At 41.6% G+C, this 16,670-nt stretch overlaps 1 protein-coding gene across 1 annotated transcript in view; it reads left to right on the top strand.

Moving 5' to 3' along the window:
* The window catches only part of PKHD1 (PKHD1 ciliary IPT domain containing fibrocystin/polyductin), a gene marked incomplete at its 3' end in the record, with an annotated part of 158,500 nt that overhangs the window by 98,337 nt on the left and 43,493 nt on the right, over positions 1 to 16,670 (top strand). Inside the window, exons 37-41 of the mRNA XM_054001685.1 lie at positions 5,823 to 6,030; positions 7,180 to 7,325; positions 9,097 to 9,291; positions 10,004 to 10,129; positions 12,722 to 12,855. Of these exons, the coding sequence (XP_053857660.1) occupies positions 5,823 to 6,030; positions 7,180 to 7,325; positions 9,097 to 9,291; positions 10,004 to 10,129; positions 12,722 to 12,855 (809 nt within the window). The remainder of the gene's footprint in view (positions 1 to 5,822; positions 6,031 to 7,179; positions 7,326 to 9,096; positions 9,292 to 10,003; positions 10,130 to 12,721; positions 12,856 to 16,670) is intronic.

The following is a 16,670-nucleotide window of genomic DNA, read 5'->3' as shown; positions in this document are numbered from 1 at the left end:
GGAGAAGGGTTCAAACCCTGCTGCCCTATGACAAAAAGGGGAAGTTTTTCAAAAACATTTAAACAACTTTTGGGAGAAAGACCAACAGAACTATGGCAGGCTTAGAACTGGAACCAGTTCTCTTAAAACCCATTAAAAGATCCAGTTTGTACCAACACTCCCATGTGTAAACCCTATTCTCCAGCTCTGCCTGACTCTGAATGTGGCTCACACTGCTTGCTGTCAGGCTTGGTTAGGAGGTTCCCAGGGTGTCTAAAGTTAGGTAACAACGTGTACTGCAAAAAGTCTTGTTTTCAGGTCAGGGACATCTGTTTTCCATGAAGGCACCTTGTCATCTTGTCGTGTAAATTCTTAGGCACCTATAGATTTAAAATGAAATTCATGTAAAAATGAAATAGAAATAGAAATGTATGAAAGCTGGAGATGACTCACAGAGCTGTGACCTCCTCTTTTGGTTTTGGTCTGCCTCTTGGACCAGGACAAATTATCTGCTTTTGAGTTCATCTGTTTAAACTGATTCAGTTTCCCTTTCCAGTGAGAAAGCATTCCAGTAGCTGCAGGAATCCTGCCACTGGAGTTTATACATGAGGAGTGAGGAACAACTGAAAATTCCAACAAGTCTAAGTTGTTGGAATTGTTGGAAGAGTTCTTGGAAGAGTCTAAGTGTTGATTTTCAGATGTGTTGGATTGTTCCTAAGTGGAATACAGATTTCATTTTTGAGAAACTGGTCTGGCTCGGTGGAAACTCCCTTCCCAGCTTTATCCCCAGATACCTGTGTTACCCCAAACAAGCCACTTAACCCTTTTTCATCTCCTCCACACCTTCCCTTGTGTACAATGAGATGAATAATTTTATCTTGTGGAGGTCTCAGCCATGTTTCCATGGCATAAAGAATCCAGCCATGGGCTCTTTATGAGTGCTGTAGTAGGACTTGTCTGTGTCCAGAGGAGAGATTCCCATTAGGTCTAGCCTTAAGTATCAGCATGTGTGGAGTGCCTAACCCAAAAACATGGAATGGTTTGGACTGGAAAAGATCAAAAAGATCAAGTTCCACCCCCTCCAGCATGGTGGGCCCTGGTTTAATAGGAAAAAAAAAAATTAAAAATTAGGCACCTCCTTTGATGATCATTGTCAATCCAAGTTTCTCTTCTAGTGGAAGCTGGAACACATTTTAAGGCAGTGGGCAAGAGGTGATATTTTCTAAATGTGCAAAGAATGGGTAAAATTATTACTTGAGTGCTTTGTAGATGGTCTGACAAATAGAGACTCTAAAGATATTTTGTCTGAAGCAAAATTCCCCACTGTGATGAGGAGTGGGATGTGGAGGTGCCTTTCTCAGCTGAGATCAATAGCACTGCTTTTTGGCCTCTTCCTCCCTCCCTCCCTTTCTGCTCTGGAGTGCAGGTTGGCAGAGAAGCTGGACTTGTGCTTAGGGAGGGAATCAGTGATGAAGGGAGCCCAGGTCTGTGCATCCCGTCAGGTCCAAGGACACCTGTACCTTTTTAGGGACAGCCACAAGTGAGGGCAGATGGAGTTTCCAAGGCTCCTTGGCTACTCAGGTGTTTTCTGAGTCACTTTGGGTCAATCCCCTGGTCTGAATGAGGGGACAGCTCTCCTGTGCCTGCAGTGGGGCAGAGAAACTCCTCTAGGTGATTCAGATTGTGTAGGATCCCCAGGAGCTCTTTTTCCCCACTGATTACAGGACTTGTCTCCTAATCAATTTGCAGCGGTCTCTTTACTCTGTAGTAATGCCTTTCAAACCCCTTTATTTCCAGTGTTTCAGTGTAGCAGCTTCAGCCTCCAAAGCTGAGTGACTAGAGATGAATATCAAACACCCAGTTAAAGTTTTCTGTGTACTTTGAGTCACTCACTGTACACCTGGAAGAGGAAATGATGCTCGTGTCTTTTGTAATCAAAAGATTGTAAATTACAGCCTATTTTTTTTAAACCTACAATACTCAGTACAATGAATGTTTTGCATTCTGTGGACAGATTTTCCTGTGACCCTGGAGATGTGTGCCCAGACACACCTTGCTGGTTTGCTCAGTTTTGATGTGACTTGGAGATAATTTCTGTAAATGTCAAATTCACATCTCCTGTTGAGCTACTTAGAATCATGGAATGGTTTGAGTTGGAAAGGACCTCAAAACTCATTTAATTCAAACCCCCTGCCATGGGCAGGGACACCTTCCACTATCCCAGGTTGCTCCAAGCCTTATCCAAGTTGGCCTTGGACAATTCCAGGGATCCAGGGGCAGCCACAGCTTCTCTGGGCAACCTGTGCCAGGGTCTGACCACCCTCTAACTTGGGAATTTCTTCCTAATATCCAATTTAAATGACTCCTCTCAAAGCTTTTTCGCCTTGTTCTATCAGTACCTATTGGTATCCGATCGCTACTTAGGACTGGGTAAAACCAGCTAGGTAAGTGACATATTATCCCACACTGATTTATGAAATTTTTTGTATTAGAGGCCATAGGAAATTAAATCTATACTGTTTTTTCCCTCAAGAGTGGCTTTGTACACATCAGAATTATATAATTCTTAATAATTTTACCAGGTCCATAAAAGACTGCAGCTTCACATTATGCTTCTAACAGGAAGCATAACTAGAGTCCCGATGCCAAGATATTCCTGGTCTTAAGATTTGTGATTAATTAATTTGGAATTAATTTTCAAGTCCTTTGCATTTCTAGGCTGCACCATTCTTCTCTGCTCCATATTTAAGGGTGTTCTGTTAAGTCATTTAGTAAAGAGCTCAATTCTTGTGTTGCCTGCAACAGCTTTTTGTGTCTGAAGGCCCTCTCCTGTACCTTTAACATGAAGTCACTTCTGCTTTAGATCTCAAGATGGTTTTTTTTTCCAACTCGTGCTTAGTTAATTATTAAAAATGAGTTCAATAATTAAGGAGTTATACAGATTCATCTATTTTTCAGCATTTGGAGTGTTTCTGCTTGCAGTACATTTTGGGAGAAGAAATAATTTAAATACATCACAGCTGTTGGTCTTTTAAACATTTTCCCCTCAAACAGGTAATTTATTTACCTGTTGCACAGCCCAAACCCAGGCACCAAAGATTATTTTATGAACTTTGCATGTTTTAATCAAAATAGAGTTTCTTTTCAAGGGGAATATATTATAATTAGGGCCAAGAAGCCTCAGTTATGGTCCCTCATTGATCCCAGAAAGGTGTCACTGACCATATCTTGTATGTCACTTGTGCTGCTGGAAGTAGAGGAGATTCTGACCTGGAGATGTTGTATGTGGGAATATAAGTGGGAAGCAAGGAGATGGATAAATGTGGTGCTTAGGGACATGATTTGGTGGTAGACATGAAAGAGCTGAGTTAATGGCTGGACTTGATAGCCTCACAGGTCTTTTTTAATCTTAATGATTTTATGAGTCTATGAAAGTGGAACCTACTAGATTTGTTTGGTTTGGTTTTCCCTAACAAAAATATACTGAACTTATTGGAAAATGGAAGTTGATTTTGAACATGAAGAGAAATATCCCACCCCACCTAGATCATCAGGAAAAAAGGTACAACAAACTGTGGAATGGTAGACAGGTGGCTGAACACAGTAAGAGGTGAAAACAAGAAAAAGGAAATAAAGGAAATGGGGGAATGTTTGGATGCCCTGAATATTCTTTTACAAGAAAAAAATCCCAAACAATTGAGAACATTTTCCATAAAAATTTTTTGAGTCAGAGCTCGAAAGTGGAAAAAAGCCTGAAAAAAGCCTTTTCCATTGGAGCATGTTTTGAATGCAGAATGATGTTTCCCAGTCCTCAGTGACAGGAGTTGTTGCCCAGCAGTGCTGCTGTGGAGTGTGTGTGTGACAGATGAACTCCACAGGGGTCAGTTGTGTGTCTGGACACAGATGCATGAGAACACACATTAACACAGGCACACAAATCAACACCAGAAACAAAATGTCCAGAGCTGGAGAGAAATTGTGCAGTGCTCCACATGCAGATGGCTGCTGCCAGTCGTGGGCTTTTATGCCAGACCTAAAAATTCACAAGAATCGCTCAGTGGAAGGAGGTAAATTAATAAAAATGAAGAGAGTGCTGCTGGTAAAAGAATGCACATAGGATGATATTAAGAGAGGTTTTATGAGCTGTATTGAGGATGAGGTCTTTAATATCTGGTGGAAGGTGGGTTTTGTCTATGTCTGCATTAGAAAACAGCATGGCCCTATAGATGCAGAACTGGAGGGTGAATGATGTACGTGCTGAGGTTGCAAGGTCCACATGTTCTGGGGGCTACTACAGAGTCATTCCAGTCTGGTTCCATTGGCACCTACACTGTCCTATGTGTCCTACTGCATTTCAGCTTCTGCACTGGTTTCACAGAATCCCAGGATGGGTCAGGTTGGAAGAGACCCGAGTGGGTCACCTGATCCAACTTCCCTGCTCAAGAAGGGTCATCCCAGAGCACAGGGCACAGGGTTGTGTCCAGATAGTTCTGGAATAACTCCAGAGAGGGATACTCCACAGCCTCTCTGGACAATCTGTTCAATGCTTGGTCACTGCACAGGAAAGAAGTTCTAAGAAGTTCTGTTCAGGTGGAACTCACTGGGATCAGTTCCTGCCCGTTCCTCTGGTGCCATTGCTGGGCCCTGGAGCAGAGCCTGGGCCCTGCTCTGACCCTCCCTGCACACAGGGACACCCAGGGCTGAGGGCCCCTCTCAGCTCTGTCTCCTCTGGAGGCTGAACAGCCCCAGCTCCCTCAGCCTCTCCTCCTAAGGGAGATGCTCCAGGCCCTTTGTCATCTTCATCACTCTCCACTGGACCCACTCCAAGAACGCCATGTCTCTCTGAGGAGCCCAGAATAGGATACAGAAAGCCAGATGCACCTCACAGGGCTGAGCTGAACAGCCAGAGATGTTTGATGCCTTCCAAAACAGTTTGTAATATGAACTGAAATACCTTAAATGAAGGATGTCTGGGAGATTTTCTTAGCTGGAAGTTGAGAAATTTCAAGTTTGATTTAAGAAAATGTAATAATATTGAAGTGTTTCAGGTTTAGATGCCCATCACTGACACAAAGAACAGGTGCTCATGTATACTTCAAAATAAGAGTATAAAGATTTGATTCTTCGGTGATTCTGTTGTGAATTTACTGTCTTGGAAGTGCTACTTCTTATTTCCATCTTCATTAAGGAAATAGTTGGGACACTAGAATATAAGTAATGAAGACACTGGAGTATAAGGAGCAAGAAAGTGAAACAGGATATGGACAGAGAAGTTTGCTTAAAATAATTTGAAAATGATTTATTGGATGCAACCTCTGCACTCAGTGATTTCTGCTATTATTACTTTCCTTCAGTACGACCAAGGAGGACAGTAACTTGCTGTGGGCTAAAGGTAAATGATGATCTATTGCAAGGGAGGGAAGGAAAAGTATTCTAAAGGTGGGTGTGTGAAACACACGCTCTCCCCTGATGATGTTCAGTGTGCTGGACCTCACTGGACCAATCTATTCCAGAGCCTGAGAGGGAAAAGGAAATGTCAAAAGTTAAAGCAAACTTAATTAAGTGAAGAAAGGAGGGTTATAGGGCAAGATTTTTCATTGCTGGGGCTTGTTATACCCGGATTTCATAGAATCATTGGATTATTGAATGGTTTTGGTTGGAAGGAACCTTAGAGACCATCTCATTCCACCCCCCTGTGATCGACAGAGACACGTCCCTTTAGACCAGGCTGCTCTGAGCCCTGTCCAACCCAACCCTGAACCAGGAGAATGCTACTTCTCTTTGTTTTTTAAGTGGATTGACTTGCTTTTTAACCCTTTTTTTTTCCCCCTTGTTCTTTTCAGGCTGGATGCCCAAAGTAGTTTTCACACACTTGAAATCATCAGCTAATGCTAGTGACACACGATTAGTGCTCCAGGAACCTGTTGATTGGCAACCTGGTGATGAAATCCTGGTGGGAAGCTCAGGCCTTGGAGAGGCACAGCAGCAGGAGGAAGTGGCTGTTATCCAGTCTGTGAACAACATGGAGTTGCACCTTAGATCACCACTCAGGTATCCTTTCAGGAGATTTTTATAGCAGAGAGCTAAACAAGGAGAAAATTTGATCAAAGTCAGGATTTGCCGTTCCCTGTGGGACATAATAACTATATAAATCCCTTTAACAAAGGTGGCCAGTGATATTTCAGTTCCTCGCTCCCCTAAAGGTAGTGGATGTTCAATCCTGAATGTTTAAATTCTATGTTTAAATTCTGTATCATGTCCTTGCACTCAGAAAACCTTTGAAGCAGAAAACACTGATGGCCAGTAAAGTCCAGTGGTGTCAGCATAGGAATGACAAAGAAATTTCCTCTATATTCAATTCCTTGAGAAAGTGCATATTTTTCACAAGAAATGTATGACTTGTGTAAAAAAATATCCTCTCTTCTTGACTGATTTTCTTAAGTAATACACTCAAAGTGAATTTTTTCACTGTGGAAATCTGCTTTCATATTTCCAGTGAGTGTTAATTTCACTGCCTTCCACTTTCTTCATCTGCTGTGCCTGGAGATCTTGGACAGACTGAAAACTGCACTTCTTACATTATCTAGAGGCAACCTAACTCCAATGCCCAGGAAGATTAAGGGTATAATTTTCAGAAATAATTTGGGCTCGAGGAAAAAAATCCTGATGGTTTTCACCCAAACCTACTTTGGAAAGAGAATTCAAAGTCTGAAATATATTGTTGTAAATCTCATAGAGTCATAGAACATCCTAAATTGGAAGGGACCCACAAGAATCATTGAATCCAGTTATTGGCCCAGCATAGGGAAATTCCAAAATCTCCACCATATGCCTGGAAGTGTCATACAAAAGTGTTTTTGAGCTCTGGCAGCCTTGGGGCTGTAACCCCTTCCCTGAGGGGCCTGTTCCAGTGCCCGACCACCCTCTGGATGAAAAGCCTTTTCCTAGTAACACAAAACAATATAACATTATGTACATAATCTGAGGAAGGTTTGAGAGCTTGTGAAACAAAAAGATAAAAGCAAACATCAGACAAGGAAAAGCCTATCTAGCGCTGATTGGATGTGCCATCTACTGAGAAAAAGACTGAAACGAGCTCAGAATTTGGGAGGTTATAGTCATAAACATAAATAACAAGAAATGATAAACATAATTCTCTCCCTCTGGCTGGTGCAGATGATATTTTTTGTCTTTCATTAGGTATCCCCACAGTGTTGGAGAGGAATGGGGCAATGGCCAAGGTCTGCCTTCGAGTGCTGTGGTGGCACTGATCAGCAGAAGGGTGGTTGTTCAAGGAAATGTCACGCTGGAGAGGGTGTCCCACCTCAGGCAGTGTGTAAATACAGGTGAGGAGGTCTTTTCTCACAGAAATGTACTGGGAAGGAAAACTGCTCCATTAAAACCCATTGTGGCAGCATCACTGTGTATTAGAACTCCCTCTTCCTAGGATAACTTTGAGATAATTCCAATGCCAGGAAAGAGAGTTTGTCTTTCCAAACATTGTTTGACATTGAAGTGTGAAGTCTTGGGAGTTGAACTGCACTTCATTGTAATATCTCAGATGTATTATTTTCACATTGTTGTTTCAAGCCATCTTGGGAAAGACCCTTTAGTTTTGCCTGAGCCTAAGGGTGTAGAAAAGAAACTATCTTCTGAAAACATGTTTCAGTGTACATAATATATTAAATTTTTAATTGTGTTTACTATTTAGTCACTTAAAGACGAAGGAAAAACAAAACAGCCCAATGCTGTTTGTACTCTTTAGCGTAAAATATTGAGATGTTGTTTAGTGTTTAGGGTTGCCAAGGAAAAAATAACAGGTGATGCATAAAGTATCACTGGTGAAAAAATGTTAAATATCTCAGTTCTCCTTTAGTTTTACCTGTATGAAATGGCATGGATTTTGACAGGTGGATTCCTGATTTACACGATCTATTCAAGAGGCAGAATCAGACACAGTGATTATAATGTGAGGAGAGTTAGGTTATCTGGCAACCCAGGTGTAAAGTTTCTTTAAAAAAAAAAGTGCCTTGGGCTTTCAGACTGTGACACAAGACTTCATTTGATATCCAGCAGCCAGCTGCTTATATTACTCATGGATTTATGGTCCATTTTGTGTGGAACTCATAAATATAGGCTCTGAAATGCACTAACCATTTGAGGTTTTTATTTGAGTTAAAGGATAGGAGGATTTCTCAGAGGAGTCACCAGAGGAGGAGTGAGCAGTGTTTTTTGTGGTTAATTTACCTTTTTTAAAGAAAAATGAGCATTACTGGGCATCAGCAGGCAGTGCTGCAATTTGAGATCCCCCCCTGCTCTTCCACTGAACAAGCCCAAGTAACACATTCATAGTTTGAATCTCATACCAAAATATCTCATATCCATGGAAGGGTATTTCAGGAATTTTTCCCAGTCCTATGATTTAATTTTTTGTCATATCATGGAATCCAAGAATGGTTGGATTGGAAGGGAAGTTAAAGATCATCTCATTCCACCCTCCTTCCATGGGCAGGGACGCCTTCCACTACCCCAAGTTGTTCCAAGCTTTGGCCTTGGACACTTCCAGGGATCCAGGGGTAGCCACAGCTTTCTGGACAACCTATGCCAGATCCTCACTACCCTCACAAGGAAGAATTTCTCCCTAATCTCTATTCTTGTCATGAAACTATGGGTAGCAACAGTTCCCCATCCATCTGCAGGGAGAGTCAGGAGAACAGAGTTTAAAAGAAACCAACAGAATGCCTCATTTCAGTTTAGTTCTATATATCCATACCCAGCCTCCTTTTCAAGAACCTCACCTAAGGGAAATCAATGTCAAATCCCTCTTCCTCATGCATACAATTATCTAAAATTAACTCCAAGGAGCTGTCCAAGACATAAAACTACAGCTTCCTGCTTGTTTTGATACATTTCCCTCCTAAATGTCCAGACTTTTAGGGAAAGAACCATGCCTATTTTGAGGGACATCAGAAATGCTTGCCTGTGTTGTCTTTGGGCCCATGTTTCAGATCCCTGTTGGAATTGGAGTCTCACTGGGTCAGTGGGGAGGATCTCCCCCTGCATGTCCCACCCCATGGGGAGGGTGCCACTCACAGCTCTCCCTGGGTTGTGTCCTAGGTCACTCTGGGTGTTTGTACAAGAAAAGTGAGAGGCAGCTGGGCTCCCGGGACCTGGGAGCCATCGTGGTTGTGGAGGCCTTCCAGGGACAGGCGAGCCGGCTCCAGCTGGAGGGGGTCCAGTTCCGCCACGTGGGCCAAGCGTTCCGGCGCCACTGCAGTGCCCTGACTGTTACTGGCAGCACCTGGATGGCAGGTGAGTTGCCTGCACTGGAGATATCTACCTTCTCCTGCCCAAAACCTGCTTGGCTCTTGAATCAGTTGGCAAATTGAATTGTTAATTGTGAAAAAAAAACCCCTCACCTCTAGTCTAAGCCCAAGTCACAGAGTGGTTTCACCTGCTTCACTTCCTTTCTATCTCTGCTTCTTCCTAAATTTTTTTTTTTTTTTTTATGCTTCACTGCTCTTTTGATGTAGAAGAGAGTAGCTTTGGAAATGAATGCATTAAGACACTATGAGGGAGCCCAAAAATGGCTCAGGGCTGGCTAGTTGCAGGGGCCAACATTTAATTTTATCGCCCAAAGGATAAGAAGCATATTAAGTTCTTTTGACTTTGTCACTGTTAAGTGCCAAATTCATCTCTGTGGAAGTGGCAGTGAGGGCTCTGAAGGCTGGTGGTGGTAAGGGCAAGTTAGGCGGGCTCAAAGAATGTTTTAAGGGTGCTGAATGGATTTTCCCTTCCTAAGGTACATTTGCACCTCTCACAGAATCATAAAATGGTTTGGTTTGGAAGGGACCTGTGCCATCTTCATCACTGAGTGAGGGTCAGGGCTTCCTGGTGGCAGAAGGCAGCACTGGCCAGGATCTGGATGATGGCAAGGTCACCATGCCTGGCTAGAGAAGGGGTGTAAAATATCTGCCCTCAATCTGCAGAGTGATTTGTGCTCAGACCACTCCCTTCCTTCCAGACTCTTACATCCGTGGTTGTTGTGTTCTGGACTCCTTTGGCCAAGGCCTCCGTCTGAGTGGGATCTCCAACCTCAGTGTGGACAGCAATGTTTTCTACAACATTTCAGGCCATGGGCTTCTCCTGGGTAAGTGAAGCAGGCAAATATCAACACTACATACAACAGCAGCTTGTGCTGGTTCCCATTTGCATGAAAATGCTTTGGAAGAAAGAATGGCAGATCTTTAACTGTACTCTGAGAACTTTAATTACATCTTCTGCAATTTCTGGTGTCAGTGAATTTGGAATAAAGCTCCCACAATTCCACACACAATTCCTAGCAGCTACTTCCATTTGACCAGCTCTCTTTCTTCAGGTCAGTCTTCACTTGATCGGGATCAATTATTTTTCAGTGGAAAAATAGTAGATTTTTTTTTAGGGGATTGATTCATCTGTCTTTGGAAAAGTGTCATTATACCATATGTAAGACCACAACTCAATGAAGCATTTAAGAGAATATTACATTTAACTTCAGTCGTTTGATGTCAAAGATAATGGAATGAAAGCGTATGTTAAAAGTTAACCAGAGGATTTAGCACTTAAATAAACCAGAGCTTGGAGCAACAAAAATGTTAAACAACAAAATAGTTCTCCTAACTAACCATCAGGAGACTGATTTCAAGCATCTTCTGCTGGGCTCTCATGTTGCCTGAATACCTAAAGATATAGCTCGATTTTTGTTTTCCATAAGAGATGGGATAAAAATGACCAATTATGAGATAAACAGAGGGGAAAAAAAAAAGAAAACCTTCAATTCTGATCCTGCAATTCCCCACACACAGCAAGTTCCTGTGCTGGGTGCTGTGTATAAACATAATGAGGAGTGATATGTCATGATTTAAAAAGGGAAGATTATAAACCTGATGTGATTACACACACCTTGCAGATGAAGCAAGCTGGCTCAGAGAGATGCAAGGACTTGCCCAAGCTGATGTAGAGAGCCCTTGCAGCCATGGGGAAGCAGAGCAGGACCTCCAAGCTTCTGGCATCCATTGGCTCATTCGTGTTGGGATCTGTGTCTGAGTTAAAGGACTCAGAGCTGAGCTGAAGTTTCAGCCTGAGCACACCTTATCCTCAAGATGCTTTTAATGGCTTCACTGTCAGCAGCTCCAGTCTGATGGATTAATTTATATATAATTTTGTTGCCCATGAAGGAATATTTATTACAGCTGGTCTTTGCAGTTCTGGAATTGAATTCTCTCAGTGATTTCACCTAAAATTCTTATTTTCAGAGGGTTTGCAAGACTATCAAAAAATGTCACTCTGGACTTAAAATTATTGACACACAAGGTCTGAGCTTGAAAGCCAAAACCTTCAAATCCTGTATGGCTGTCAAAAAGACTTCTTTAGGATCTTGTTCATGCTCTAGTAGTAGCATTGTTTGTAGTACATACAGACTGGAAAAAACTGAGAAAGATGATTCCCTGAGGAAAGGCTAAAAGTATTTGTTGCTATCCTGAAAACCAACCAGAGGCACAGGTTTTCTTGTCAAGTGGCTTATATTTCGGGTAGTAATTATTTGGGAAGGGATCTGTATTAGGAATAGAACTTGAACAGGTGTATTTGAAGATAATGACTTCTGGTGGGTAAACAAAACTAGATGGGTGTGATTTGCTCCTAATGTAGGCCAGAGAGAATGGCCTATGCATTCCACACAAGATTCCACACAGGATTCCACTTTGTATTCTGCTTCCAGAAGAGCAGCAGTGCTGATCATAAAATCATAGAGTCATTAAGGTTGGAAAAGACCTCCAAGGTCTGGATGTTCTGGAAGCTCAACCACTAAACTGACCCTGCCAAGCCCACCACTAAACCATGTCCCCACGTGCCATATCTCCATGGCTGCAAACACTCCCAGGGATGGTGACTCCACCACTTCCCTGGGCAGCCTGTTCCAGGTGAAGAAATCTCTCCTAATATCCAACCTAAACCTCCACCAGAGCAACTTAAGGCCATTTCCCCTTATGCTATCCATGTGTCCTTATTTGGACTTGGCTTGTATGGGACTGTCCACTCCTTGCCATTAGGTGGCCCATTTCTTTACAATGCAGTTTAAAAAAAATATTTATTTTGTTTTCTTCTTCCAATTTCTATACTGTAACTAGATCTGGGGCACCACAAGAGGTCTGTGTTGTCTGATCAATTGGTTGATTGATTTTTCCCTTTCTCTTCTCCTACTCTATTGTTTAGAGGGGCAACCCCCCACTTTTGTGCAGAGGTGCACCAGGTGTTTTTCAGGTGTTTAGAAATTTTCTTACATGTAAGTAGGGCAGTGAACAGAGACAGGAGGTAAAGAAGACTTTGAATTCTAGTACTGCCAGGAGCATGCCTGTGTGTACATAGGTGAGCATCTTTCCCACTCTGAACCACTCTGAGCCTCTTTTCTCAACTGTAAATCTGCTTTGTAATACATATTTTATTTATTTTTACCATAAACGTGCAGTCCAGAATATATTATTGTGGTATAGTCACATATAATACCTCGTACAGGGAAATATATGTGAATATAATCTGGACTCGTGTGTATTGAAATGAGAATCATGATAATAGATACATTGAATCATGATAATATGAATAATGAATAATATGTACATTTATGTTTCTTTTTCTTTTTTCTTCCTCTTATTTTTTATTTTTTATCTTTCATTTTTCCTTTTCTTCATATCTTTTTCGTTTAAAGGTGAGGGACTGGAAGAGGAGAACAACATTAGTAACAACATAGTGTTTGGCCTTTCTGTAACTGATGGTTTATCCAATATTGAGACACTGTCACCAGCAGGGATCTACATCAAGGCTCCTGCCAGCCACATCAGGGTAAGAAGTTCTGGTGTAAGACATAACATTTCCTTTCTAATCAAAGGTATCAGAAAGACACAGAGTTTCATTTATCTGGGAGCTCACATACACAATATTTGTTTCTTGGCTGAGCTGTCAGAACTTGTGCTTGTGATGGGATATTGAAACAAGTGCATATTACAAAATAAATTATGTTCCTGGGTAAATTTATTACTGAGAATTTTGCTGTGTTTGAGTGGAATGGAATATTACAGTGAGAGAATTCATCCTGAGGTCCTTTAAAATGTTGTTTTATTTTATAATGCTCACAGATTCAGAAAACTTGGAAAAAGTTTAGCCTCAGCTTCTCTAGGATTTATGTCATTATTAAAAAAAAAAACCTCAATTTTAATGGACTGACTGCAAAATCACTAAAATTCAGCAGCATCAATTACACCTCTGTCTGGATTTAAAATCACATTGACCATACAGCTGAAGATTTGCATTCTGGGCTGTGAAAGAGAACGTGTTCCCTGTCCTATGAAAATGACATTGATTTTGAAAGAAACGAAGCTTCTCTATTCTAAATGGTAATAAACCACCAGGTTTTTAAAGAGAACTGCCACACATCAAAAAGCTGAGCTCAGAAAAAATACTTTTATTCACTAATTCTCTGATGCTCTCTCTTAGTTCATACTCTTTTTTTGGTCTTACACTTCAGAATAAAGAGTCATTTTTATGTGTTTAGTGGAAAAATATGATTTTCATCAACTTCAAACTACTTTTCCTTCCCAACTATTTTAAGAAATTACATTGAAACTGACCTTTCTTTCCACACTTTCAGTAGTGAAAAATGCATATTTTCATTAAAAAAAATAATCCCAACCTGTTCTATTGTTAACCCCCAGTAACCAAACCAATTACTGTTTGTGAAGACCTAATCACCCCCGGGGCTTCTGCTCTATGAAGAAAGATTTACACCTAAATTTGAAGGTGAAAAAAGAGACCAACACATTTCCTATGTTTTTATGAAGACAGGAGCACCGAGGAAGGAGAACTTTTCTGCAATTCCCTCGAGGCCATATTTATCATTTTTAAGGCCATCAAATATGGTTTTAAAATACAACAGCTAGGCAGAATCATGAGAATTTCAGCTCCGCTAAGCACAGAGTTTTGTACTGTCATGCACTGACTTACCCTGGAGCTGTTCACTCCATCGCCAGTGGCTCAGCTTTTGAAAAGGTTTGCTGCAATTACCTCCACGGGTTCCTGGGAACTGGCTGTGCTGGGTTTTCAGCACATTTATTTATCCTTCTCTGCTCACGTGAGTTTGTAGATATAAAGCTACAGCTGTGGCTGTGCACCCCAATATCAGGGGGTCCTTTCTGTTCTCCAGAGATGTGCTGCTCCAGGCAGGGTAGCAGATGGCTCTCACATGGTTGCTGATGACCTTCATCATCTAGAGGAGTGGAATGTCTGAGGAGTCGCAGCAGCAAAACGAAAACTCGAAGAAGTTGCCCAGCTTAAAATTGTTATTAACTGCACTTACTGTACAACAGGAGCAAGCAGTGCTCAGGAAGGCAGCAAAGCACAGGGATATTAAGAGAAAAAGGTCACATTTCTCCCTGGCAAAAGAACTGGTGGCTTTTTCTAAGTGCAATAATAATCACTAAATTCTCAGGGTGCTGGTACAGCACCAGCATTATGATGCTGTAGTCTTAGCACGTTTTCTCTCATGAAAATTCTCAGATCAAATTACTCAAGCTTTTTAGGTATTTATAATCCTAGTTTATTTATCTTCAAACTTCCATTTGAAGAATGTAATGGGAAAGACTCATCTTCCACCTGCCTGGTTCTCAGGCCAGAACATGAGATAGAAATTTTCCCAGTTTAGAATTCAGGTGTTTGTCAGTCTTTCTGGTTATTGGTTTTGTGTTTGTTTTTTTGTTTATTTTCAGATTTCCATATTTTGGTTACTGGTTTTAACTTATTGGCTGCAATCTTTAAGGCAGGGACTGCAGAGGGCTCTAGGTCCAAACTGTGTAACATTTTCTGTGCATGATGGATTAAGCCTTTCCACAGTGAGACCTGCAGTAATGTTTTCATAACTAGTCAATTTACTTGGGAGCTTAAATTTGCATCGGTGGCTGAACAGATTAAATTTCCTTGAAATTCAGTGGTGGCCTAAACGGTGTGGAAATTGGGATAGACCAGTCACTCAAACCTGAGCCTACAAAGACATTTGGAGACCCAAGTCCCACTGGTTTCCATTTAGCTCTTAAGTGCACTGGTGAATCAGGTTTATAGTTTTATACTCAGACAGTATGAGTGCAAACTGATTATTACAAGGTTAGTATATATTTTTTTTTTAAACACAGTGTGTAAGCCCAGGTTATCAGTTTTTAATGTCATGGACAATCTCATTAGCAGGCTGGTTTTTTACTTTTTAAATGCTATCAGCGCAAGGAACTGAAGATGCTCCTCTATGATATTGGCTTTTTTTCTCACTGAAACATCCACCCTATGTCCTTAGTTTTCTTTTTGTGTGCAGGAAAAAATAACTTAAAAAGTAGGTTTTTATCTTTTTATGTTGTCTCTCTTGGGCCTGGTGAGTTTTGGCTTTTTTTGTTGTTCCAATCCATAAACATTCAATGCCCTGAAATGCCAGAGCCAGCATGCGGTGCACATGCATAACAACATATGGACTGGGTTTAAGAAATCCAGCAAGAACCTCCCTTTTCTTTCTTGCCTTGGTGTTGAGGACTGGGAAACAGCTCAGATGAATGAACGGGGTGGAGCTCAGCTGGTGTCTTCGTGTCAGAGGAGTGACTGATTGTCACACTGTTGGTAAATGCATTTGTTCCCTAGTGTCACCCCATCCAACCATTCTCCAAGGACCAAAGAGGTGAAGCTGCATCTGTTTGGCACTGTTTTCCCATCGTTTCATCCCTGCTGAGATCTTTCCCAAACCCTTTCCTGCCAAGTGGACCCATACCAAAGCAGGCACATTGTGAGTACTACTCACATCCTGCCCTGCTCTGAAACTGTGGGAGCGGTGCTGGGAACACTGTCCAGAACTTTAATGTCATCTTGAAGGTCAACATTTTGAGTCCCAGCTATCTAAAAGAAATTCAGGAAATATTTACACCAGCAGAGTTGTATGGTCAAGAGACACTTAAAACATCAGCCACTTGATTTTACTGACTTGCAGTGCATACCTCCAGGTTTTTGGCATGCTCAGGGAGGTAATTTCTCTCTGGAATTTTGGTTGCATGGACACTCATAATATACTGACTTCCACAAAGAATTGATTTCCACACAAAATTCCCTGCTTGCTTAAAACCCCTGCCTCCAGCCACGAGCTGGCTGAATAAATATGCAGGGATTTTTTTTTTTTCCTTATGAATCATCTGTAGAACGCATGATTGGAGTCACAAGTAAAATATCCTGGAAATTATGTGACTGGACTGTAGAAGTGTTTTGTTAAAGAAAAAGGTTCTGTGGCTACACTTTCAGAAAAAGCAGCAGTTTTACCAGGGGATAGAGAAAGCAGAGCTCTGGGTCTCAGTACTTTATTCCTTGACAGATGTCAGAGATCAGGACTGCAGGGAGCACACTTGGATGGGTCAGAAGAAAGTAATTGGTATTTGGAGAGATTCACCTCGAGGTCACCAGGCTCAGCTTTGATTTGGACCATCAGGGACCAAAAAGTCATTAGTATTTTAACACTGTCCAATGACCTATGAATGGGAGTGGTGGTGTCAGACCTGATCTTAGAGAGCAAGCCCTCCTTAGAGCTGCAAGAAAGGCCATCCTAGACCCCCCTCAGAGAGCCACATACCTCTAGAGAGCAA

The sequence above is a fragment of the Vidua macroura genome, chromosome 31 (assembly GCF_024509145.1).
Source record: "Vidua macroura isolate BioBank_ID:100142 chromosome 31, ASM2450914v1, whole genome shotgun sequence".
NCBI lineage: Eukaryota > Metazoa > Chordata > Aves > Passeriformes > Viduidae > Vidua > Vidua macroura.
This window is presented reverse-complemented; position numbering and strand designations above follow the sequence as displayed.